This window comes from Trachypithecus francoisi, unplaced genomic scaffold (assembly GCF_009764315.1).
Source record: "Trachypithecus francoisi isolate TF-2019V2 unplaced genomic scaffold, Tfra_2.0 Lachesis_group5, whole genome shotgun sequence".
In the NCBI taxonomy this organism is placed as follows: domain Eukaryota; kingdom Metazoa; phylum Chordata; class Mammalia; order Primates; family Cercopithecidae; genus Trachypithecus; species Trachypithecus francoisi.
This window is the reverse complement of record NW_022681470.1, coordinates 24,606,555-24,632,063: the sequence shown is the minus strand read 5'-3', so window position 1 is coordinate 24,632,063 and position 25,509 is coordinate 24,606,555. Positions and strand designations below refer to the sequence as shown.

At 43.1% G+C, this 25,509-nt stretch overlaps 1 protein-coding gene across 5 annotated transcripts in view; it reads left to right on the top strand.

Annotated features, from left to right (window-relative positions):
• The window catches only part of ADCY10 (adenylate cyclase 10), a 107,119-nt gene that overhangs the window by 10,146 nt on the left and 71,464 nt on the right, over positions 1–25,509 (top strand). For 4 of the 5 annotated variants that reach the window (XM_033197233.1, XM_033197232.1, XM_033197234.1 and 1 more), the window contains 10 exons: positions 578–682; positions 2,559–2,597; positions 2,808–2,951; positions 5,025–5,230; positions 7,943–8,039; positions 11,182–11,270; positions 18,970–19,161; positions 21,894–22,012; positions 22,633–22,709; positions 24,190–24,379. In XM_033197233.1, the coding sequence (XP_033053124.1) occupies positions 578–682; positions 2,559–2,597; positions 2,808–2,951; positions 5,025–5,230; positions 7,943–8,039; positions 11,182–11,270; positions 18,970–19,161; positions 21,894–22,012; positions 22,633–22,709; positions 24,190–24,379 (1,258 nt within the window). Of the gene's footprint in view, positions 1–577; positions 683–2,558; positions 2,598–2,770; positions 2,952–5,024; positions 5,231–7,942; positions 8,040–11,181; positions 11,271–18,969; positions 19,162–21,893; positions 22,013–22,632; positions 22,710–24,189; positions 24,380–25,509 lie in introns of all 5 variants that reach the window. The other variant, XM_033197235.1, reaches the window with a different exon arrangement.

The following is a 25,509-nucleotide window of genomic DNA, read 5'->3' as shown; positions in this document are numbered from 1 at the left end:
CTGAAAATTTTATTCCCAGTTAAAGAAGTTGCAGTTATCACTGTACAGTAGAGAATTTGGAAGAAAGAGATATCTGGAGCCTTTTCCTGGCCCCTAAAATAATAGATAGAGGAGGCTGCATGTCTGACACTTGACCAGCCACAAAGATGCTTAAGAAGAAACTCTGCCTGTTTTTAAAAGCTGAAGCCGCCAGGCGTGGTGGCTCACGCCTGCAATCCCAGCACTTTTGGAGGCTGAAGCGGGCGGATCACAAGGTCAGGAGTTCGAGACCATCCTGGCTAATGCAGTGAAAGCCCGTCTCTACTAAAAATACAAAAATGAGCCAGGCATAGTGGCACATGCCTGTAGTCCCAGCTACTTGGGAGGGGAAGGCAGGAGAATTGCTTGAACCCGATAGGCGGAGGTTGCAGTGAGCCGAGATCACACCACTGCAATCCAACCTAGGCTACAGAGCGAGACTCTGTCTCAAAAAAAAAAAAAATAAAAGCTGAGGCTCACTGCCTTCCTGGGTAGTCCTCTTCTGGCTCTGTTTGATTTCCCCAAGCAGCCAAAGAAACCAGCTGCACATTTATTCCAGGTTTTACTGCAATGACTGAGAAGTTCAGCAGTGCCATGTACATGGACAGAGGGGCTGAGCAGTTGGTGGAGATCCTCAACTACCACATAAGTGCAATAGTGGAGAGTAAGTGTTCCCATAGGTTTCTGACTTGAGAATATTTCAGTTCATTGTTTTTTCTGTAGTTGGCAATAATAACCTGATAGAGTACAATTGCTTAGCACTCCTCCTCTTCCCCATGAAATGTGTATAAAACCAGTCTTTTTTGAAATATGATACGGTATAACTGAAGAAATAAACATATTCAAACCTCACTAATACAGACTATTTGAGGAAAGGGATATTTTGTGTTAGAGGGCTGAATTATAAACTGCTTTTAAAAGAACTGTAGTAGTAATACTTTTAATTATATGACATATCCAAGTATTTATTTTTATTTATTTATTTATTTAGAGACAGAGTCTTGCTCTGTCGCCCAGGCTGGAGTGCAGTGGCATAATCTTGGCTCACTGCAACCTTTGCCTCCTGGGTTCAAGCAATTCTCATGCCTCAGCCTCCTGAGTAGCTAGGATTACAGGCGCCCACCCCCACGCCCGACTAATTGTTGTATTTTTAGTAGAGATGGGGTCTCACCATGTTGGCCAGGCTGGTCTCGAACTCCTGACCTCAAGTGATCCACCTGCCTCAGCACCCCCCCAAAGTGCTGGGATTACAGGCGAGAACCAACGGTGCCCAGCTATTTTTATTAATTTTTTTTTTTTTTTTTTGAGCCAGAGTCTCACTCTGTCTCCCAGGCTGGAGTGCAGTGGCATGATCTCGGCTCACTGCAACCTCTGCCTCCCAGATTCAAGCGATTCTCCTGCCTCAGCCACCCAAGTAGCTGGAATTACAGGCGTGCACCACCACGCCCAGCAATTTTGTATTTTTTTTTAGTAGAGATGGGGTTTTACCATGTTGGACAGGCTGGTGTCGAACTCCTGACCTCAGGTGATCCTCCCGCTTTGGCCTCCCAAGTGCTGGGATTATAGGTGTAAGCCACCGCGCCTGGCCTATCCAAGTATTTTTAAAAGCCAGCATCTATATAACCCAAAGATAGTCATTAAGAGATTGTTGTATGAGCAGATGATTTATAATTAACTTCTCAATAATTTGTCTCCTAATGATGGATGCTGAAGCACTTAGAGTAAATTGAAAACTTTAGTCCCCTTGTCAACCTCTGCCTGCCATCTTGTTTGCATTGTTAATTCAAACTATTCATGAAGACAACGGTTTACTCTGTTATGGCGAACTCCTGGCCTAGTGTTTTATCAGGCTCTGAGTTCCTTAGTAATATCTTGATATTACCCACTAGACAAAATTTAATGCTTCATAAAAGCAGGAACTATGGTTGATTCCTTTTTGCATCTGACTTGGCACAACAGGTGCTTAGCCAATCCATGATGATGCATAACGAAAAGAGAGAATGGCCGTTTACACCATACAGTCTAAATAAACAAAATACGAAGTTGGTAATAACCAAAAATGCAAGTGACTATGGTTGTGATTTTCCCATTCCCTGACTCCTAGTTTCTGTGGAGTCCTGTCATTCATCCACCCACCCATGCTTACGCAAGCCCCAGCCTATAACATATATTGATCAATAAATTAATTAAAAGCATTCCATTATCATGGGAGGAGGGCAACTGTCTTCAGACCTCATCAGAGGGCAGCTGTCTTCAGACCTCATCAGAAACCCTACCCACCTTTCTCCTTTCTTTCCCCATTCACAGAAATGGAGCATAGACGTACACTGGTTCCACATATTCATTCCCCACTTGAGGAAACAGACTCAAATGGGTTAAGTGGCTTGTCTGGGATGAGATCTTTAGTATAAGTCTATTCTCTGAATCACTGTTCTTTTGACCTAGTTTCTATTCCACTAACAAAGAATGATTTTTTTTTTTGTACTGCTTTTAAGGAATCAGTGTTTGATTTAATTTGTTGTTGTTGTTTTTTTTCTCAGAAGTGTTGATTTTTGGAGGAGACATCCTGAAATTTGCAGGTATGGGGGCTTACTAAGATAGGAGGGGTAAGAAAGGAGTGCTAAGATGCCTGTGCTTCTGTGCTGGGCACAAAGGAGGCATCCTAGAGAAGGCAGTGGCCAGGAGATAGGCTGAGGAATGCTTGATGAGTAAGTTTCTATACAGATCTCATACAAAATAGATTGATCCCCAGGGCAGGTCAAAAGCCCGCGGCATGTCTCTCTCTGAAGGTGATGCACTGCTAGCCCTGTGGAGGGTGGAGCGAAAGCAGCTGAAAAACATTATCACAGTGGTAATTAAATGTAGCCTGGAGATCCATGGATTGTTTGAGACCCACGAGTCTGAAGAAGGCCTAGACATTCGAGTCAAGATAGGTAAGCATTTGAGAAGGAATAAATCCTATGGCAGTTGGGATAGGTGTCTTGACTCCTGGGGCATCTCTCTCTCCCAAAGAGAAGTAGTAGAACATGGTGGCTCAGCCCCATGATGCCCTGGACTTTGGAATCAGGACAATCAGAATGTGAATTTTGGCTTCCTCACATACCAGTTGAGAGAATTTGGGCTACATAATATCTACCTAATAAGCTATTACAAAAAGTAAATTAGTTGGCATGGTAGTTGATGCATAGGAACCACTCAACAAAATAGTCTTTGTTACTGCTACTGCTTTTGTTATTATTCCATCTTGCTGCTTGTCAAGGTTGTGCAGTATAAAACAAAATAGAGACTAGCTTGCCATCACATAGTTTCAGCAATGGCATGAGATTGGTCACCTCCTACCTCGTAAGAATGATGTGCGGGAAAAGCTTAACAGGTCAGCCTGCAGCACAGCTCCAGATTTATACAAGGCTTCTTAAGGTTATACATATAATATAGCAACAATCACACATATTTCCTTATTACATTGCAGACATTACACACTATGCATGTGCAAATATTACCCACATTATATCACAGTCCTGAGATACAGGCATCATTGTATCCATTTCAAAGATGAAAAATGAGATTCTGAGAGGTATAAGTCATGAGTAACAGCTAGAGTTATGGTTGTTGATGTTAGTGTTAGCTTCTGCCTAACTAAACTTTGCAAAACTTAGAATTCTCACATGTCATACCTGATGGGATCATCAGCAGTTATACAATTAACTGTTTCTCAGCCTTCTTTAACCTAGGCCCACTTTCGATATTGTTAAAAATTTCCAAATAAGGCCGAGTGCAGTGGCTCATACCTGTAATCCCAGCACTTTGGGAGGCCAAGGTGGGTGGATCACCTGAGGTTGGGAGTTTGAGACCAGCCTGACCAACATGGTGAAACCCCATCTCTACTAAAATACAAAAATTAGCCAGGCGTGATGGCGGGTGCCTGTAATCTCAGCTACTCGGGAGGCTGAGGCAGGAGGATCACTTGAATCCACAAGGCAGAGGTTGCAGTGAGCCGAGATGCCGCCATTGCACTCCAGCCTGGGCTACAAGCATGAAACTCCATCTCAAAAAAAAAAAACAATCCAAAGAAGTTAAATATTTTGTTGAAAAAAAAATCAAAGTTATATAATACTGAATATTTTTTCTAAGTTAACACCCAAGGAATCTGATGTGTTATCCTTCTTGAGAATGATGGGAACCCAGCCTCCTCTTGCATGCTGACTGGCTGTTAGAGAGGTGGGTCCCAGCACCTTTTTTTAGGGTAAGTCCGAACATCAGTGTGTTTCACATAGAAAACAAACTGTATGTAGTATCAGGGGGAAATCAGCCTTGACAAATCAGTACAGCATAGAGCGAAGATAAAAAATAAACTTTGATTGTATTACAGTCATTTAAAAGAAATGTGTGTCACTTATAGTTCATTTATACATGTATTTTGTGTACATGTCATGTTATACAATATCTGTCTTCTGTCACTCAGGTACCAAAACTTTCATTTACCAACTTAAAAACAATGAGAGAAACTGTTGTTGGGATGGGATGTCATCCCATCCCAAAAGAAGACAGTTACTCCAAAAGAAGTAACTGTCAAATGCATACTTCTTTTCCCCACCCTCTGTTGTCTAAAATTCGACCCAAAGGGATTATTTTTACAGTTTCAATCTCTGCTAAAATGCAAATTATCTCAAAATAAGAATTATTAAAAGTATTCCCTGTTGCCCTTAAGTATACATAATTGAAGAAAAGGTAAAAATAACTTTGGGGACTGGTAGGACCATGTAGGGAGATAAATGTTACAGACAGGCAAAAATTAGTGGTAGAACTTTCTAGCTTTGGAAGAAGGGGAGTTTTGGAAGGCCCGAGCCCAAAAGAGGTATGCCATAATTCCTATGTAAAGTTTTAGAAGTGAGATTTTGCTCTGAGATAGTATAGTCCCACAAAGATTATGATTTTTCCAAGAACCTGTGCTGCTGGGAAATAATCCAGAACTTCTTGTGCAAACCTATTCCTTGCCTTCTTGCCAGGACTGGCTGCTGGCCACATCAGCATGTTGGTCTTTGGAGATGAAACACACAGCCACTTTCTGGTGATTGGTCAGGCAGTGGACGATGTGCGCCTTGCACAGAACATGGCTCGGATGAATGATGTTATTCTGTCACCAAACTGCTGGCAGCTTTGTGACCGGAGCATGATTGAAATTGAGAGCATTCCAGATCAGAGAGCAGTTAAGGTGGGTGTGATGCTGCTACTTGCAGAAAAGTTCTGCCAGCCTGTAACAGAGGCACCCTGCCAGAAGAGTCACTGGGCATGCTGGTTTCATAAAACTCCTGGGTTGGAGATTGGGATGGTGTCAGTCTGGATTAGGCTACAGACGCTTTAGTCCAGGGCAGCTCCTCTGGGAGGAGCCAAGGCTGGTTAGCTTGAGGAGGAAATGATTAGGCTTCTTTGTGGGTAACTGAGGATATGGAATTTGGGGATTGAGGCCTTTTGAGGGGCTAGTGACCTAGCTTAAGGAGCCAGAAGGGTCTGCCGGTTCACCCGGGAGCAGAGGGGAATAGTTTTAAAGGCTGTCATTGATCCTCACTTTCTTTACCCAACACCCTCCTAACCCAGGGTGAGGGATCACTGAGGGTAAACATTGGAGTTGAGCAAGTGTGGTGAAGTTCAGTGATAGAAGACAGACTTTTCCTGTGGCTCTGCCTAGTAGAAAACATTGTGGTTAAGTTGCAGATTGACTATAAGCAGAACTGTCCCTGGGATATGGCCAATTAGAAAAACTTTGCTTTGAGGGTATGAAAGTGGAAGAAAGGCTGGGCGCGGTGGCTCAAGCCTGTAATCCCAGCACTTTGGGAGGCCGAGATGGACGGATCACAAAGTCAGGAGATCGAGACCATCCTGGCTAACATGGTGAAACCCCGTCTCTACTAAAAAATACAAAAAACTAGCTGAGTGAGGTGGCGGGCGCCTGTAGTCCCAGCTACTCGGGAGGCTGAGGCAGGAGAATGGTGTAAACCCGGGAGGCAGAGCTTGCAGTGAGCTGAGATCTGGCCACTGCACTCCAGCCTGGGTGACAGAGCGAGACTCCGTCTCAATTTAAAAAAAAAAAAAAAAAAAAAAAAAAAAAAGAAAAGACAAAGAATCTGTGCAGATGCTGGCCAAGATGGGAGGCACTCCCACACTCATGCATCAGCCTACAACCCTCACCACCACCAGCCCCTCCTCACTCTTCCAGCAAGACATACCCAGCCTGCATGGCGTAGCTGGCTCATAGCAATAGCCCATTCCCATCCTCTTAAATCATTCTTTTTTTTTTTAGATGGAGTCTCGCTCTGTTGCCCAGGCTGGAGTGCAATGGTGTGATCTCGGCTCACTGCAACCTCCGCCTCCCGTGTTCAAGCAATTCCCTACCTCAGCCTCCTGAGTAGCTGGGATTACAGATGCCCGCTACCACCCAGCTAATTTTTTGTATTTTTAGTAGAGACGGGATTTCACCATCTTGGCCAGGCTGGTCTTGAACTCCTGACTTCGTGATCCACCCACCTCAGCCCCCCAAAGTGCTGGGATTATAGGTGTGAGCCACCGTGCCCAGCCTCTCTTCAATCATTCTTTATACCTTTAAAAATTGTTTTAACTTTGAATTCGTGTTAGACTTACAGAAAAGTTGAAAAAATAATAGAGTTTCCATATATCCCTCACCTACCTTCCCCTAATGTTAACATCTTTCATAACAAGAGTGCAATAGTCAAAACCAGGAAATTAACATTGGTACAATACTACTTACTAGTTAAAGACCTTATTTGAATGTCACCAGTTTTCCCACTGTGGTCCTTAGTGGAATGTTCCAGGACTGTATGCATGATCTCACATTACATTTTGTTATTTTTGCTTAGTCTCCTGCAGTCTGTAATAGCACTTCAGTCTTTCCTTGTCTTTTATGACCTTGACACTTGAGAATTGTCAGTTATTTTGTCAAACATCTCTCTGTTTAGTTTTGCCTGATGTTCTCTCTCTCTCTCTCTCTCTCTCTCTCTCTTCTCTCTCTCTCTCTCTCTCTCTCTCTGTCTCTTTCTCTCTCTCTCTCTCTCTCTCTATATATATATATATATATATATATTTTTTTTTTTTTTTTTTTTTTGAGGTGGAGTCTGTCACCCAGTGGGGAGTGCAGCGACATGATTTCAGCTCACTGTGACCTCTAACTCCCAGTCCCAAGCGATTCTCCCACCACAGCTTCCTGAGTAACTGGGACCACAGACCTGTGCCACTACGCCTGGCTAATTTTTTTTTTTTTTTTGTATTTTTGGTAGAGACAGGATTTTACCATTGTTACCCAGGCTGGTCTCAAACTCCTGAGCTCAAGCAATCTGCCCACCTCAGCCTCCCAAAGTGCTGGGATTACAGGCCTGATGTTTTCTCTTTATTGGACTAAGTTTATGCTTTTTTTTTTTTTTTTTTTTTTAGCAAGAATACCACAAAAGTGAGGTCGTGCCATTCTCAGTGTGTCATCACATGCGTCTCATGATCTTGATGTCTTATGACTGGTGATGCTCCTAATTTCTTTTTGGCCATCAGCCCCCGTCCTTTAACACTTATGAGAAAGAAGTGGTGTACAGTTTAACCAGGTTTTATTTGAATTAAAATGTTATGAAAGAAAAAAAGCAGGAAAAAGTTCTAAGGGTGGAAAAGTATAAGATTAGTCCCCCTTGGAATGACCCTCTGTGTGCATATACCAGATATTGAGATCTGAGTGAATACTGTAATTGGAAAGACTTTTTAAATTTTTAATTTAAAAATTCAATTTTACAAAAGATTTTTGGTGTTTAAGTGTGCCAATCACGGTGCAGTCAAAAGCATACTCTCTGACTTTCTGCTGAGAAATTACACTCCAAAGGATTAAACAGTTCTCAGAATAACTGATAACCTCTCATTTTCTTTTATTTAGGTTAACTTCTTAAAACCACCCCCTTCTTTTAATTTTGATGAATTTTTCACAAAGTGTATGACCTTCATGAATTATTATCCTTCTGGTAAGCACAAAAGTAAGTACCCACCTACCTCTACCGGTGGTCAGTAGGGTCTTATACCAATGGCAATAGCTTCATTACTAGTGGGTGAGCTCCTCAACACAGCTCCTGGTCCTTATCAAAGGGTACCTACTTCCCATTCTCTGGGATAGCAGTTCTAAGTATGACACTCCCCATACCCTCCACCTCTCCCTAGGTAGGCACTGACTCCTTTCCCTCATCCATCAAACATTAATAAGTATCCCCTAGGATAAAAGAAAAAGTAAAGCTTCTTTGTGTGCTGCTTTCCCCTCCTAACCTTCACCAATAAACTTCTCAGAAAAGTAATCTGTAAATGTATTTATACCTGTTCTCGTATCCCCTTATTTATTTATTCATCCAATAAATACTGATTGCAATCACCTTGATGTCTGTGCTCACCTGCTCTTCAGTCTTGCACCGCTGACATCTATCTTCTGCCCTGGTCTTCCGCTGTCTACTGAGACTGTTTATGTCAAGGCCACCAAGGACCATTAATTTGCCAAACCAGGTGACCTCCTCTCAGGCCTCATCCTAGGTGGTTGACCGTAGCTTACGCTCTTTTCTTGGACACTACCTTCTCCTTTTTCCTTGGGTTCAAGAGTATAACAGTTTTTCCTTTACCTCTCAAATCACCTATTTTCAGTAATCTTTGCTTGGTTTCCTTCCCATTTCTTTTTTTTTTTTTTTTTTTGAGACGGAGTCACGCTCTGTCGCTCAGGCTGGAGTGCAGTGGCACAATCTCGGCTCACTGCAAGCTCCACCTCCCGGGTTCACGCCATTCTCCTGCCTTAGCCTCCCGTGGAGCTGGGACTACCGTCCCCTGCCACCACGCCTGGCTCATTTTTTGTATTTTTTAGTAGAGACAGGGTTTCCCCATGTTAGCCAGGATGATCTCGATCTCCTGACCTCGGGGTCCACCCCTTTAGGCCTCCCAAACTGCTGGGATTACAGGCGTGAGCCACCGTGACCGGCTTCCCATTTCTTAAATGTTGGTGACTTCAGGGATCTGTCTTTGACCTTCTAGTCTTCTCTACTCACTTCTTAGTGAACCATTCATTCGTGCTTAACTTCCATATGAATAAGATGAGGCAAGTGAGAAGCCTGTATCACAAAACTTAAGCAGACACTCACTCTCAAGGTCCTGCAAGTTGCTTACATCACCCAAGTCTCAGACCTAACTGCCAGAATTCACTTCAGTCTTTTGTTCTGAATTATAGGATAGATTTTTGTCCTGAATTCATAAAAAACAAAATATCTGCCTGTGGGTGACTTCCACTGGATGTCAAATAGGCGTCTAATAGTAACATATCTGAACTTTAGCTACCTATCCTTCCCTGAAAACTCCATCCAAGTGAGAAACATCAGAAACATCTTTGAATCATTCTTTCTCATCATGTACGTACAGGTCTGGAATATTTTAGATGTTACAAATAGAAGATTGTACTTTTACAAAGCCACAATAGGCAGTGGGGTGGGAAGCGGGGAGACTGTAAAAACATTGATCAGGAAAGACTGAGAACCTCAGAAGCTCCAGAGATGAAGGAGAAAGCCTCATGGCATTACCCACTCCTTGAGCTTTACCAATGCCATCTCCTGGGTCTTAATGGTACCTTCTATAAAGGGTTTCCTCAGGCCTTACTTTGAGCACCATAATACTGCAGTGCAATTCCTTTTTTTTTGTTTTTGAGATGGAGTCTCGCTCTGTCACCAGATTGGAGTGCACTGGCGTGATCTGGGCTCACTGCAACCTCTGTCTCCCGAGTTCAAGCAATTGTCCTGCCTCAGCCTCCCGAGTCTTAATGGTACCTTCTATGAAGGGTTTCTTCAGGCCTTACTTTGAGCACCATAATACTGCAATGCAATTCCTTTTTTTTTTTTTTTTTTTTTTGAGGTGGAGTCTCACTCTGTCACCAGGTTGGAGTGCACTGGCGTGATCTGGGCTCACTGCAACCTCTGTCTCCCGAGTTCAAGCAATTGTCCTGCCTCAGCTTCCCGAGTAGCTGGGAATACAGAGGTGTGCCACCACACCCAGCTAATTTTTGTATTTTTAGTAAAGACGGGGTTTCCCATGTTGGCCAGGATGATCTCCATCTCTTGACCTCGTGATCCGCCCGCCTTGGCCTCCCAAAGTGCTGGGATTACAGGTGTGAGCCACTGTGCTCGGCCTGCAGTGCAATTCTGATGTTATAACCACCTGGAGTTAGTGCGGGATTTCATTGGTTGAATCCTCTATAAACTTCAGACACTAGCTGCAAGCTCTGGGATACCCAGACCATTGGCACTTCTGACCAACTGCCTACAAATTTGGGGATCTCCTTAATGCCCTCAGGTTCAGTAATTCGCTGAAATGACTCACAGAACTCAGCAAAGTGCTACACTTACAGTTATGGTTTTATTATAAAGGCTACAAATCAGGACCAGCCAAATTAAAAAGACACACACATACACACACACACACACACATTTTTCACATTATCATTCTTTCCCTGCTGAAAACCCTTCACCATTTCTGTCTCCTTTATTTTTTGATTTCCTCAAACTCATTCCTACCATCTCTTATCAATCTATCCTAGAGCATAAAACCATCAATCTTTATAGTGAAGGGAACCATAGAGATCATGAAGCTCAACTACTCTTTTCCCAGGTGAAGAAACAAGAGGCAACCAGGACAGCAAAGTGACTTCTCCAGGGTCACACAGTGAAGCGGTATCAAGCCTGAGATCAGAACCATTCTTCTTAATGTTATTCCTGCTGCTCTTTCAATTCTACCATCTCCTTCATTCTGTCACCATGCTCCTCTCTTGTCATGCCCTCATTTGTTTGTTCCCATCTCCTGTGGCAATAGTTCTACACCAAGTTCAGAAGTGAAAATCTCCCTAAGTCCCAAAGCATGATGTCAGTTTGAACAAGGTTTTCAGCTACATGTGACTGAATTTTGGGAAACCCGTAACCTCTAAGAGCTCCTCTCTGGATTTCCCCTGGCCCTTTGGGCCCCTAGGTGTCCCAGAGTCTCCTGACAACTGTAAAGACAGGACAGCTCAATGCCCAAGAGAATAGGGACTGGGAGACTCCTCTTGCTGGCACTGCAGAGCCAAACTTCCCTCTCTGAGCCTGCGCCCTCCTTCTGCCTTCTTAGACCTCCTGAGGCTTGCGTGCACGTTGAAGCCTGATCCTGAACTGGAGATGTCCCTACAAAAGTATGTGATGGAAAGCATTTTGAAGCAGGTATTTTCATAATTGAATTTATAGGCTTTGGGGATGTCAGGGATCTGGACAGCTGGAGTTTTAAGATTTAAGAAAAAAAACCCAGCAGCTACTAGTAAATAGTAAAATGTTCCATTAAAATAAAAAGACTTCCTTTTTTTTTTGTTTCTTTTTTTTTTTTTTTTTTGAGACAGAGTCTCACTCTGTCACCCAGGCTGAAATGCAGCGGCATGATCTCAGCTCACTGCAACCTCTGCCTCCCGGGTTCAAGTAATTCCCCCGCCTCAGCCTCCCCACATGTGCCACCACACCCAGCTAACTTTTTGTATTTTTAGTAGAGATGGAGTTTCACCATATTGGCCTGACTGGTCTCAAATTCCTGACCTGAAGTGATCTGCCCGCCTCATCCTCCCACAGTGCTGGGATTACAGGCATGAGCCACCACTCTGAGCCTAAAAAGACATTCTCTATGTGTAGGTGACTGTGAAATTCATTGTTCAAATCTCGACACTTTAAAAGAGGGCATTATTCACAATTATAACCTGACAACAGGCATAAAGTAGGACTGCGTTGCTTATATAATTGGGCAAATGGGAGCTGTTGCAAGCATATAAGAACATGTGGGCACCCTTTCTGTATGCCACATTGCAGAAAGACTTCAAGTGGATGAACGTTGGCACACTATTTCTCCAAGTCATTTGCATTAGATCTTAAGTTTTGAGATTTAGCAATGCAGGTAATTAGTATACTCTGAGCTACCTCCACCCTCCAGTGTTTTCTCTTTTTATTCTCTTAATCTTGATTCTCTCAAATTTATTAATCCATGTGAATTATAACTGTCTCTTACTGCTCACCATATACCAGTCACTCTGCTAGTTCATGTATTTATTCTTTACAGTCCTTGGTAGATATTTTTATCCCCATTTTATATGTATAAGAAAACTGAGACACAGAGAACACTACAACCTTTCCTGAGGTTGTCAAGTAAAAGATATAGCTAGGATTTGAACCCTGGTCTGTCTGAATTCTACAATTTTTGCACAGGCTATCCACCCTCCTAATACATGCCTGCTTTGATACTTAGTCCCATCAAAATGCTGTTGTGTCCTGGAGGAAATCTTTGTAACAAAGGCCTGTCCAGTGGGTAGCTGCCTTCATAAGTGAATTGGAGAGGTATCAGAACGCACCCTGCCACTTCAGCCCACTGTAAAAATATTACCCCTAGTACCTGCAATTGCTTGACTCTTCATGGCTTTCGAAGCTTAAAAAAGTCACCCCATTCTCCCCTAGCCATTCTCAAGAGATATAATACATTATGCTTCTTTAATTGCAACCAGCTGAAAACAAGGTCTTTAGCAATGGAATATAAGATGGACTCTGTGAGTCACTGGGAAAATTCCAGGTAGGAAAAATGTTTACCTGGTGAAGAGGTACAGCTAAGAGGGTTGAAAACAAGACCAAAGACAACCTTTTACAACTTTACCAAAACCAGCCCCTGCACCCAAAGAAGAAAAGTCCTTAAAGATACTGTAGTCCTCTTTTCCAAGCCAAAACTCAGAATACATAGTCTGACAGAAATTTTTTTATTTACTTGTGAATGATTTTATTTGAAAAATCAAGGCCAGGCTCATGCCTGTAATCCCAGCACTTTGGGAGGCCCAGACAGGTGGATCACTTGAGCCCAGGAGTTCAAGACCAGCCTTGACAACATGGCAAAACCCCATCTCTACAAAAATACAAAAATTAGTTGGGTGTGGTGGCATGTGCCTATAGCCTCAGCTACTCAGGAGGCTGAGGTGAGAGGATCACTTGAACAAGGAGATGGAGGTTGCAGTGAGCTGAGATGGTGCCACCGCACTCCAGACTTCGGGACAGAGTGAGACCCTGTCTCTAAAGAAAGAAAGAAAGATAAGAAAGAAAAGAAAGAAAGAAGAAAGAAAGAAGAAAGAAAGAAAGAAGAAAATCAGCACATTGGTTAATTAGAAATTATTAAATCCCTTTTATAAAAATAATAAAATTACATGAAACCAGGACCTTATAGGCAGTTAGGAAGCATGGCTGCATTATTCCCTATACCAATTCTTCTTTAATCTAGAAAATGTGCTTCACATTTTTGTTGAAGAATCTGACACTTCTGTGCTATTTCGAGGAGAAAGCGCAGTGATTTTCCCCTATTGGTTTGCTATGTACTTAATTAACAAAATTCAGGAGTGATGATTGGCAGGAATAATTTGGGAATACTCTCCTTTCTTTTCCCTATGCCTGTTGTGTTGGAGAGAAGAAATGAAATATACCACCGCAGAGAGGCAGGAGTGTGTGGCAGATTAAATGTGGATGAGCCAGGTGCGATGGCTCATGCCTGTAATCCCAGCACTTTGGGAGGCCGAGGTGGCGGATCACAAGGCCAGGAGTTCAAGACCAACCTGACCAACATGGTGAAACCCTGTCTCTACTAAAAATACAAAAATCAGCCAGTTGTGGTGGCGCACACTTGTAATCTCAGCTACTCAGGAGGCTGAGACAGGAGAATCGCTTGAACCCGGGAGGCAGAGGTTGCAATGAGCCGATGTTGTGCCACTGCATTCCAGCCTCGGTGACAGAGCGAGACTCTGTCTCAAAAATAAATAAATAAATAAATAAATGTTGGATGAGGAGTCTGGAGATTTGGGTTCTAGTTTATTGTGTCCTTATGTGACCTTGGGAAAATTGTGTTACTTCTCCATACATCAGTTATCTAATCAGTAAAATGGGGATAATAATACTGATTTCAGTTTGTTTGTACATAGTGTAGGATAGAATGTGAAAACATTCCAGAAGAAACCTAATGAAAATAGAAGGTTGAATTACATTATTCCTAACTATAAAAATAAGAGAGCCAAACTAGCAGATGGCATCTATGGACCTGTATGGGGCCTGAGGGAACTCATCACCCTGAAGGGAAAGACACATGCCTGGCTGCCTTTGCCACCTGCTGATTGCAGAGCACTAGAACCTTGAACAAAAATAGGTGGTAGCCTGGTAGTAGTCACAGTGGGCCTTGGGCAATATCCAGTGCTGTGCTGGCTTCAGGTCTGACCCAGTGCAGTCTCAGTGATGGTAGCCACAAGGGTGCTTGTGTGACTCCACCACCAGCTCCAAGCAGCTCAGCACAGAGAAATAGAGACTCCGTTTGTTTGGGAGAAAGTAAGGGAAGAGAACAAAAGTCTCTGCCTGGTAACCCAGAGAATCCTTCTGGATCTTATTTAAGACCACAAAGGTGGTACCTCTATGAGTCTGCAAGAACCATAGCATTACTGCACTTGGGGTGCTCTGTAATGCAGATATGGCTTAGATCACAACACCCAAGTTTTTTTGAATATATGGAAAGCCTTCCCAAGGAGGACAGGTACAAACAAGCCTAAATGTCAAAGACTACAATAAATACCTGACTCTAGGCCGAGACGGGCGGATCACCAGGTCAGGAGATCGAGACCACCCTGGCTAATACGGTGAAACCCCGTCTCTACTAAAGAATACAAAAAACTAGCCGGGCGAGGTGGCAGGCGCCTGTAGTCCCAGCTACTCGGGAGGCTGAGGCAGGAGAATGGCGTAAACCCGGAAGGCGGAGCTTGCAGTGAGCTGAGATCCGGCCACCGCACTCCAGCCTGGGCGACAGAGCCAGACCCCATCTCAAAAAAAAAAAAAAAAAAAAAATACCTGACTCTTCAATGTCCAGACACTGACGAACTTCCACAAGTATCAAAACCATCCAGGAAAACATGACCTCACAAAGGAACTAAATAAGGCACCAGGATGGAGAAACAGAGACATGTGACCTTTCAGACAGGTAATTCAAAAAAGCTGTTTGAGGAACTCAAAGAAATTCAAGATAACACAGAGAAGGAATTTAGAAACTTTCAGCCATGCTAACTAAGAAAACAAGAGATTAAGTCTCTAATCCATCTTGAATTAATTTTCGTATAAGGAGTAAGGAAAGGATCCAGTTTCAGCTTTCTACTTATGGCTAGCCAATTTTCCCAGCACCATTTATTAAATAGGGAATCCTTTCCCCATTTCTTGTTTTTGTCAGGTTTGTCAAAGATCAAATGGTTGTAGATGTGTAGTATTATTTCTGAGGGCTCTGTTCTGTTCCATTGGTCTATATCTCTGTTTTGGTACCAGTATCATGCTGTTTTGGTTACTGTAGCCTTGTAGTATAGTTTGAAGTCGGGTAGCATGATGCCTCCAGCTTTGTTCTTTTGGCTTAGGATTGCCTTGGCAATGTGGGCTCTTTTTTTTGTTCCATATGAACTGTAAAGTATTTTTTTCCAATTCTGTAAAGAAAGTTGCCGGGCGCGGTGGCTCAAGCCTGTAATCCCAGCACTTTGGGAGGCCGAGACGGGCGGATCACGAGGTCAGGAGATGGAGACCAGTCTGGCTAACACGGTGAAACCCCGTCTCTACTAAAAAATACAAAAAACTAGCCGGGCGAGGTGGTGGGCACCTATAGTCCCAGCTACTCCGGAGGTTGAGGTGGGAGAATGGCGTAAACCCAGGAGGCGGAGCTTGCAGTGAGCCGAGATCCGGCCACTGCACTCCAGCCTGGGTGACAGAGCAAGACTCCGTCTCAAAAAAAAAAAAAGAAAGTCATTGGTAGCTTGATGGGGATGGCATTGAATCTATAAATTACCTTGGGCAGTATGGCCATTTTCATGATATTGATTCTTCCTCTCCATGAGCATGGAATGTTCTTCCATTTGTTTGTGTCCTCTTTTCTTTCATTGAGCAGTGGTTTGTAGTTCTCCTTGAAGAGGTCCTTCACATCCCTTGTAAGTTGGATTCCTAGGTATTTTATTCTCTTTGAAGCAATTGTGAATGGGAATTCACTCATGATTTGGCTCTCTGTCTGTTATTGGTGTATAGGAATGCCTGTGGGTTTTGCACATTGATTTTAACGTCAAGTTTTAAAAGTTTCTGCACAGCAAAAGAAACTGTCAACAAAGTGAAGAAATGGAAGAAAGTATTTGCAAACTGCCCATATGACAAGGAATTAATCTCCAGAATATATAAGGAGCTGTAACAGCTCTATAGAAATAAATCTAATAATCCAATTTAAAAAATGGGTAAAAGATCTGAATAAGGCCAGGCACGGTGGCTCACACCTGTAATCCCAGCACTTTGGGAGGCCGAAGCAGGCAAATCATGAGATCAGGAGTTCAAGACCAGCCTGGCCAACATGGTGAAACCCCATCTCTACTAAAAATACAAAAAAGTAGTTGGGCGTAGTGGCAGGCGCCTGTAATCCCAGCTACTCAGGAGGCTGAAGCAAGATAATCTCTTGAACCCGGGAGGCGGAGGTTGCAGTGAGCTGAGATGTGCCACTGCACTCCGGCCCGGGCAACAGAGTGAGGCTCCGTCTCAAAAAAAAAAAAAAAAAAACTAAATAGACATTTCTCAAAGGAAGACGTACAAATGTCAAACAAGTATGTGAAAAGGTGCTCAACATCACTGATCATCAGATAAATGAAAATCAAAACTACAATAAGATTATCATCTCATCCCAGTTAAAATGACTTTTATCCAAAAGACAGGCAATAACAAATGCTGGACAGGATGTGGAAAAAAGGGAATCCTTGTACACTGTTAATGAGAATGTAAATTAGCACAACCACCATGGAGAACAGTTTGAAAGTTCCTCAAAAAGCTAAAAAATAGAGCTTCCATACAATCTAGAAATTCTACTCCTAGATACCTAATCAAAAGAAATCAATATATTGAAGAGATATCTGCACTCCCATGTTTACCGCAGTGCTATTCACAATAGTCAAGACTTGGAAGCAACTTAAGTGTCCATCAACAGAGAAATGGATAAAGAAAATGTGGTACATATACACAAATGTGGTACTATTCAGTCATAAAAAAGAATGAGATCTGTCATTTGCAACAACATGAATGGAACTGGAGGTCAATATGTTAAGTGAAATAAAAACCAGGTATAGAAAGAGAAACCGCATGTTCACACTGATTTGTGGGAGCTAAAAATTAAAACTGTTGGGCTGGGCACAGTGGCTCATGCCTGTAATCCCAGCACTTTGGGAGGCCAAGGCAGGCAGATCATGCAGTCAGGAGTTTGAGACCAGCCTGACCAACATGGTGAAACCTCATCTCTACTAAAAATATAAAAATTAGCCGGGTGTGGTGGTACATGCCTGTAATTCCAGCTACTCAGGAAGCTAAGGCAGGAGAATGACTTGAACCCAGGAGGCGGAGGTTGCAGTGAGCCGAGATCGTGCCACTGCACTCCAGCCTGAGCAACAGAGCGAGACTCCATCTCAAAAAAATAAAAATAAAAAATAAACCATTGAACTCATGGGGATAGAGAATATAAGGATGGCTATCAAAGGTTGGGAAGGGTAGTGGGGGATAAGGAGGAATCGAGGATGGTCAATGAGTACAAAAAAAGAGAAAGAATGAGAAAGACCTAGTATTTGCTAGCACAACAGGGTAACTATAGTAAAAAATAATTTAATCATTGATATGATTTGGATTTGTATCCCCTCCCAAATCTCATGTTGAATTATAATCCCCAATGTTGGTGGAGAGGACTGGTAGAAGGTGATTGGATCATAGGGGTAGATTACAACCTTGCTGTTCTCATCATGATAGTAAATGAGTTCTCATGGGATCTGGTTGTTTAAAAGTATGTAGCACTTCCCCCTGCTCTCCTCTGGCCATATAAGATGTGCCTGCTTCTCCTTCATCTTCCTCCATGTTATAAGTTTGAGTCCTCCCCAGCCATGCTTCCTGTACAGCCCAGAGAACTGTGAGTCAATTAAACCTCGTTTCTTTGTAAATTACCCAGTCTCAGGTAGTTCCTTTTTTTTTTTTTTTTTTTTTTTTTTGAGATGGAGTCTTGCTCTGTCACCCAAACTGGAGTGCAGTGGCTGGATCTCAGCTCACTGCAAGCTCCGCCTTTAGGGTTCACGCCATTCTCCTGCCTCAGCCTCCCGAGTAGCTGGGACTATAGGCGCCCGCCACCTCGCCCAGCTAGTTTTTTGTATTTTTTAGTAGAGACGGGGTTTCACCGGGTTAGCCAGGAGGGTCTCGATCTCCTGACCTTGTGATCCACCTGTCTCAGCCTCCCAAAGTGCTGGGATTACAGGCTTGAGCCACCGCGCCCAGCCAGGTAGTTCTTTATAGCAGTGGGAGAATGGACTAATACAATCATACATTTTAAAAATAAGTAAAGAGTATAATTGGATTGTTTGTAACATAAAGGATAAATGCTTGAGGGGATGAATAATCCATTTACCCTGATGTGATTATCACACATTGCATGCCTGTATCAAAATATCTCATGTAACACATAAATATGTACATCTACTATAGATCTACAAAAATTAAAAAATTTTTAATTTTTTTTAAAAAATAAGAGAGCCAAAAAGAACAGTAGTTCTTTCCCTTATTGCGATGGCTCATATTGGCATGAGGAAGCCAGCAGTTGGGGTAATGGAGTGGTTGCTGGCCAAAAATTACCACATGCATAAGTCCCCACTGGAAGAGAGGGATTTTGGTTCTATTTCCATCTGCTCGACTTCAGGCATGCTGGCTCTGTCATGTTTTACCTCACACATTCTGAGGTAGACATTCCCTAGATGATTTCAGGTATGAGGTGGGGGCTGTGTTGGGGGAGGGATCCACTGCCGAGGACACCTACAGAAAGCTGCTGTCTACTTTGCAGATTAATGACAAACAGCTTCAGGGCTATTTGTCTGAGCTTCGCCCAGTGACGACTGTGTTTGTGAATCTGATGTTTGAAGACCAAGACAAAGCAGAAGAGATAGGCCCAGCCATCCAGGATGCCTATATGCACATCACTTCTGTCCTGAAGATCTTCCAAGGCCAAATCAATAAAGTCTTCATGTTTGACAAGGTAAGTGTGAACTATGGGATGGGAACCTACCAATAGTTTGAGGTTAGCATTCATGGACAAGCACATTGGTGAGACGGAGAGAATAGACATGGGAAATTTAACCTAGAGGCTGGGCGCGGTGGCTCACGCCTGTAATCCCAGCTCTTTGGGAGGCCGAGGCAGGCGAATCACTTGAGGTCAGGAGTTCAAGATCAGCCTAGCCAACATAGTGAAACCCTGTCTCTACTAAAAATATAAAAATTAGCCAGGTGTGGTGGCAAGTGCCTGTAATCTCAGCTACTCAGGAGGCTGAGGCAGGACAATGGCTTGAACCTGAGAGGCGGAGGTTGTGGTGAGCCGAGATCGCGCCACTGTACTCCAGCCTGGGCTATATAGTGAGATTCCGTCTCAACCAAACAAAAAAAAAGAAATTTAACCTAGAAGGCCAGTCTTTATAATTACAACTTCTATTGTGGATATGGCACTTACTCTGTGCCAGGCACTGTTCTCAGGACCTGATCTGTATTGACTCATTTCATCCTCATGACCACTCTGAGCGGTAGGTGCTCTTGTCATTATCCTCATTATATAGATGAGGATGCTGAAACAGAGATTAGGATGCCAGGACAAGATGAGATTACGTTTTGCTCATGATCATCAAGCTAGTAAAGGAAGAGGCTGGGATTCAAACCCAGGCAGTCTGCCATCCCCGTCTGAGCTCACTATGCTGGGCTACCTCTCACTACACATAAATCTCCAGCCCAGCGCATGATGTATTACCCAGGGGTTTCAGGTCAAGAGTCTAGTAACCTTCACACCCCAGAAGCTTGTTTCCAAGAATGCCCACTTGCCATGTCAGCACCTCCAGTTCCCCCTTTATTTTCATCTATGGCAGGGAGGGCACTGCCTCTGGCTCCCAGGTGTTTTCACTCTGTTCTTTTTTGTTTTTTGAGATGGAGTCTTGCTCTGTTGCCTAGGCTGGAATGCAGTGGTGCAATCTCGGCTTACTGCAACCTCCGCCTCCCAGGTTCAAGCGATTCTCTTGACTCAGCCTCCTGAGTAGCTGGGATTACAGGCATGCACCACCACACCCAGCTAAGTTTTGTATTTTTAGTAGAGACGGGGTTTCGCCATGTTGGCCAGGTGGGTCTCGAATTCCTGACCTCAAGTGATCCTCCTGCCTCGGCCTCCCAAAGTGCTGGGATTACAGGCGTGAGCCACTGCGCCTGGTCTTCACTTTGTTCTTAATCAATTTAGAGAAACGTGATGTGATGAACAAAGGACCACAGATGCATATGTGAGAACTGATTTCCCATCTCAATTCCTTTTGTGTATTAAAAGCAGAGCACTTAATTACTGCCCTACATTCACTCACTAATACAACAAACATTTACTGAGCATTTCATAGAAGATGAAGCATGCTTTCCATATGAGACGAACTAACTCTGTGCTATGGGAGTTCTGGGAAAGGGATTACTTCCAGCCTGGTGCCTCCAGTATCTTCTTCAATATTGACTCATGGGTATCATAAGAAAAGAGTGTAGAATCTAAGAGAACAGTCTTTCGTGTCTTGCAGACATGGCTCCGAAGATTCCCAGCTGTGAGACTTAGCAAGTCATTGAACTTCTCTGAGCCTTGGTTTATTCCTCTTTGAATGGGGATAGTATTTGCCTCAAATGATTGTGGAAAGTTTTAAATAATGTAATATGTGTGAGGCACTTGGTGTAATGCCTGTCTTAGAGTCAGCACGCAATAAATGAGAGCTGGGGGAATCAAAAGCTCTTGCCAGGCCACTACACAAATTTGCAGGCAAAATGGGCTCCCTGCTTCCCCCAAAGGGGTGGCCCTCTTTACACATACCTAGAAGCAGGGTTTCTCCCTTCACGTCAAGGCAGATCCCAGTTCTTTTAAAGATCTAACAGTTGATCAAATTCTTTTGGAGAGGGTTGAAGAAACTGAGGTATTTTAGTGTTCTTTGCATTTTATCAGGATGTAACATGTCAAAAACTCAAAATTTCAACCCATCATCCTTTATTCACAATGCCCTTTTCTTATAGACAACAGCACCTGACTGAGGTCATTTTTTAAGTGACTAATACTACAAATGCCAAGCTTTAGAGTTGAATCATTGCATGGAACAGTTAGCTTTATGATAAGAAAACCTACTCGCAGCCTAAGCCTTTATCCCTAAGAATGATAACAGTATCTGCAAAGTACTTTATAGTTTATGACAACTTTTTGAATATATAACATATTAATTGTTTTAGTAGGCAAAAGCATCTCAGCAGGTCTACAATATATCCATTTTCAGATAGATAAATGGAAGTTCCTAGATTGTAATTGACTTCTCTAAGTTTCCACAGTAGAGAAGGGGCTTGAGAACAGAGACTTTCTGATTCCAGAGCTGGTGCCTTTTCCACTGCTCTGTGCTGCTGCTTCATAGACTTAAACTGAGCACCTTGCAGCACCGACCTTGGCCACAGGAGAGAGTAGGCTGGAGCATGCACACAGATAGCTCAGCCCTATTCACTACATCTGGAGCAAAACAAGCCCTTCTCCAGGGCTCAAGCCCTCCTGTTGATGATGCAGTAGAAGCGATTGAAGTGTACTAAAAATAAAATACTGTGAGAGAAATCATGATGAAATCTGATTCAGAAGCCGAAAATTGCCGCCGGCTCTCTGTTGAGCCTTCTGGCCCGTCAGTTGAAAGCACACTGTCCATCAGCTGTGGTTGCTGTCTCTCTCCCTCACAGGGCTGCTCTTTCCTCTGTGTCTTTGGCTTCCCTGGGGAAAAGGTACCTGACGAGCTCACTCATGCTCTGGAATGTGCTATGGATATATTTGACTTCTGCTCTCAAGTTCACAAAATCCAGTGAGTAGGCCGGGCGCGGTGGCTCAAGCCTGTAATCCCAGTACTTTGGGAGGCCGAGGTGGGCGGATCACGAGGTCAGGAGATCGAGACCATCCTGGCTAACCCGGTGAAACCCCGTCTCTACTAAAAAAAATACAAAAAACGAGCCGGGCGAGGTGGCGGGTGCCTGTAGTCCCAGCTACTCGGGAGGCTGAGGCAGGAGAATGGCGTGAACCTGGGAGGCGGAGCTTGCAGTGAGCTGAGATCCGGCCACTGCACTCCAGCCCGGGTGACAGAGCGAGACTCCGTCTCAAAAAAAAAAAAGAAAAAAAAAAAAATCCAGTGAGTGTTGACCCTGGTCCCACCCAGTGGTCCCTGACCCTTTTGAGGCATACGTAGGGAGGGCATGCAGGGAACCGGAAAGAAAGAAGAATTAATTAAGAACTTAGTCCTGTGTCTTACACTGTTGTTCCTCCCTCGCATCTCCGGGCCATGTAGAAATGCCATAAACTAATTCCAACGGATAGAGAAAATCCTTTCCCACCCTTTCCCAACCCAGGCATTATTTCCCACCCTTCCCACTTTCTCTGTGCTCATTATCTTTATCTCTTTCCCCACAAATCTTGTCCCCCCTGCACCAGAACTGTATCCATCGGCGTTGCCAGTGGGATTGTCTTCTGTGGGATCGTTGGACACACTGTGAGACACGAGTACACAGGTGTGCTGAGTCAGCTCATCTCCACTTTTCTTTCCGCAAACACAGCACCTTGCCACTGGGCTTTGTGGGAGGAAGCACAAAAATGAGTGAGACATGAGCCCTGTCCTCAGAAAGTCTTCCAGATGGAGCCAAGCCATGGAGCTCTCAATGCTTGCAGAGTGTGCATTTCTGGGGCTACGCATGAGTATGAGAAATATGTAGTCATGGGAGGGGAGCAGTGGGAGGCTATATGTTGATGGAATGAAGGACTCCTGTAATAATTTCCTGTTAACAATAAGTAGTTACTTCTCTTAATTCCTGGAATAGGCTAGAACTCCTTAAAAATTATGAATGTTGATATTACTGAAAAATAGTGATACTCTCAAAAGAGAGTAGTAATAAGTAAATGTTATCTCCAGATTTCACGACTCTATTACTTCCCTCTTCCATCCTATCAGGGTTTAAGATTTTCAGCAATAATGCGTCTAAAATACTGAATATATGTAAAATACCAAGATAGTTATGTCTGAAATGATACAATGTCTGAGATTTTCTTCGAAAGTACACAGGGTGGGGAGTGTATGGTGGTGAGGATGGGGCAGGATTGGAGATGGGCTAATGGCTTATTGGGATGGGGTGATGGGTATATGGAAATTCATTAAATTATATTTTATTTTATGGTCAAATTTCTCCACAATAAATAGTTTTTAAAAAGAATATCTTGTTCAGAAGTATTCAAGTTTATGTTAAAGTGACACATTTGCTACCTCACTTGTAGTAATATTAATTGAGGGCTTACAAGCAGCCAGCTGCTGTTCAAAGTGATAAGCGTGTATTAACTCATTAATCTTCATAAACTATCCTCTGAGATAGATACTATTATCATCCCTATTTTATAGGTTAGAGAATGGAGGCATGAGGAGTTATTTAAAGTAATTGCCCCAAGTAATTTGCACATAGTTAGAGGTAGAGCTGGTGTTCAACCCTGCACAGTCTGCCTTCAGAGCCTGTGCTTCAATTCTCCATGCACGCTTCTTCTAGCCCATTTTCTAAATCAAGAAATTGCCAATTGAAGGTTTATTTATAGGAGCATACAGACACAATTTTGTGTCTCATATGGGGATCAGTACCCCAGGCCCGAGCTTGTGTTTGTCCACCTTGTATTAGAAGACCAGTTTACACCTTCTGTGAGAGCCTTCAGTGCTGTGGCCATCCCAGTTACAGAGCCTGCTCCATACTCAAGGCTCTTCCATCCCTGAGCAGATGATTCTCTTGGCCTCCCAGGTGAGGCAGAAACTTTGCTAATGACTAATTAACTCCCTGCATATTTTGTTAACAGCCATTGGCTGAATATGGGTGTTGAGGCTAGACTTGTACGTCATTCATGAGCGACAAAGGGAGTAAAGGGTAAACATGCTATTTGGGGACAGTATGTTTCAAATTACATTCAGTTCAATGGCTGTTATTTCCCTGATCTTTGACTTTATCTTTCTTGTTATAGTCATTGGTCAAAAAGTCAACATAGCTGCCAGGATGATGATGTACTACCCAGGAATTGTGACCTGTGACTCTGTCACCTACAATGGCAGCAACCTACCAGCCTACTTTTTTAAAGAGCTTCCAAAGAAAGTTATGAAAGGTGTTGGAGATTCTGGACCATTGTATCAGTATTTGGGCCGTACTGAGAAAGTGTGAGTGTGGAGCATTAATTTTGAAGTATATTTTAGTAAAGAAGTGGGAGAATTATGATAGCAAAGCAATCACCCGTTTAAGATTTGGAGCCAATTCAAGAAGTTGAAATCTATGCTTTCCCCAGACCAAGTCCCAGACTTGAAAATCCTTAATCTTTCCTCCGTCTGACTGACACTATGGCATGGTGGAAGAACCCATTCTCTCCTCAGATCTGAGAATATGAGGGTGATTCTTCAAAGTTGTACAAACCAAAGAAAAAATCCTCTCATTTGAGTATCTGTTTGCACTTAAATGGGCCCAATCACCAACCATTAAATATTTACTAATTATGTCAACCATATGCCGAATAGGGTTAGAAGAGTGCAAGATATTATTCCTCCTCTAAGTCTTTAGTGAAATACATTCCCCAAAAGCTCAGCGTCGATTTATGGGTGTCACTTTGAAGCTTAAAATCCTTCAATGGCTTTTAGTCATTTTCATGGTGATGTTCAAACTCTTTGCAATGACATACAAGGTACCACCTGCCTTTCCAAATTCATCTCCTCCTGTGCCCCCTCCTCTGGGTTGTTTAAGTAGATTGTCCTCATCAGCACCCACCCACTCCTGGTTTATTGGGAAAACCACAGTCAATTTTTGAAACCCAGCTCGAGGGATTCATAGACATTCCTCTATGAATTCCCCATCCCAGCTAGACAATTAAGCTCTTTCCTCCTTTGTCTTCCTCCTTCCTCTTCCTTTTTTCCTCCTATAGCATATGTCTCTATTAGAACACTCCTCACCCTATATCACAATTATTCACTTGCTATACTTTTCACTTGTTACACTGTGAACTCTTTGAAGATACTAATTATTTCCTTCTTATATCCCCAGTGCTTGATATACAGTAGGTCCTCAATAATGATGAATAAATGAATAGTACGGAAAGCAGAAAGTTGTTATTCTTTTTGTTAGCAAGCTAGAATCAAGGACTTCAAGAGTCAGATAAGAGAACCAGGGCTGCAGTTGGGTCAAAATGTCTTTATTATTCACTTCAGTATTCCTGAGGCTTAGCACTGTGCTTGGCGTACATAGGCCATCAACAAAGTGCAGTTTGAATACATGAATGAATAATAATTTTTAGTGAGTACTT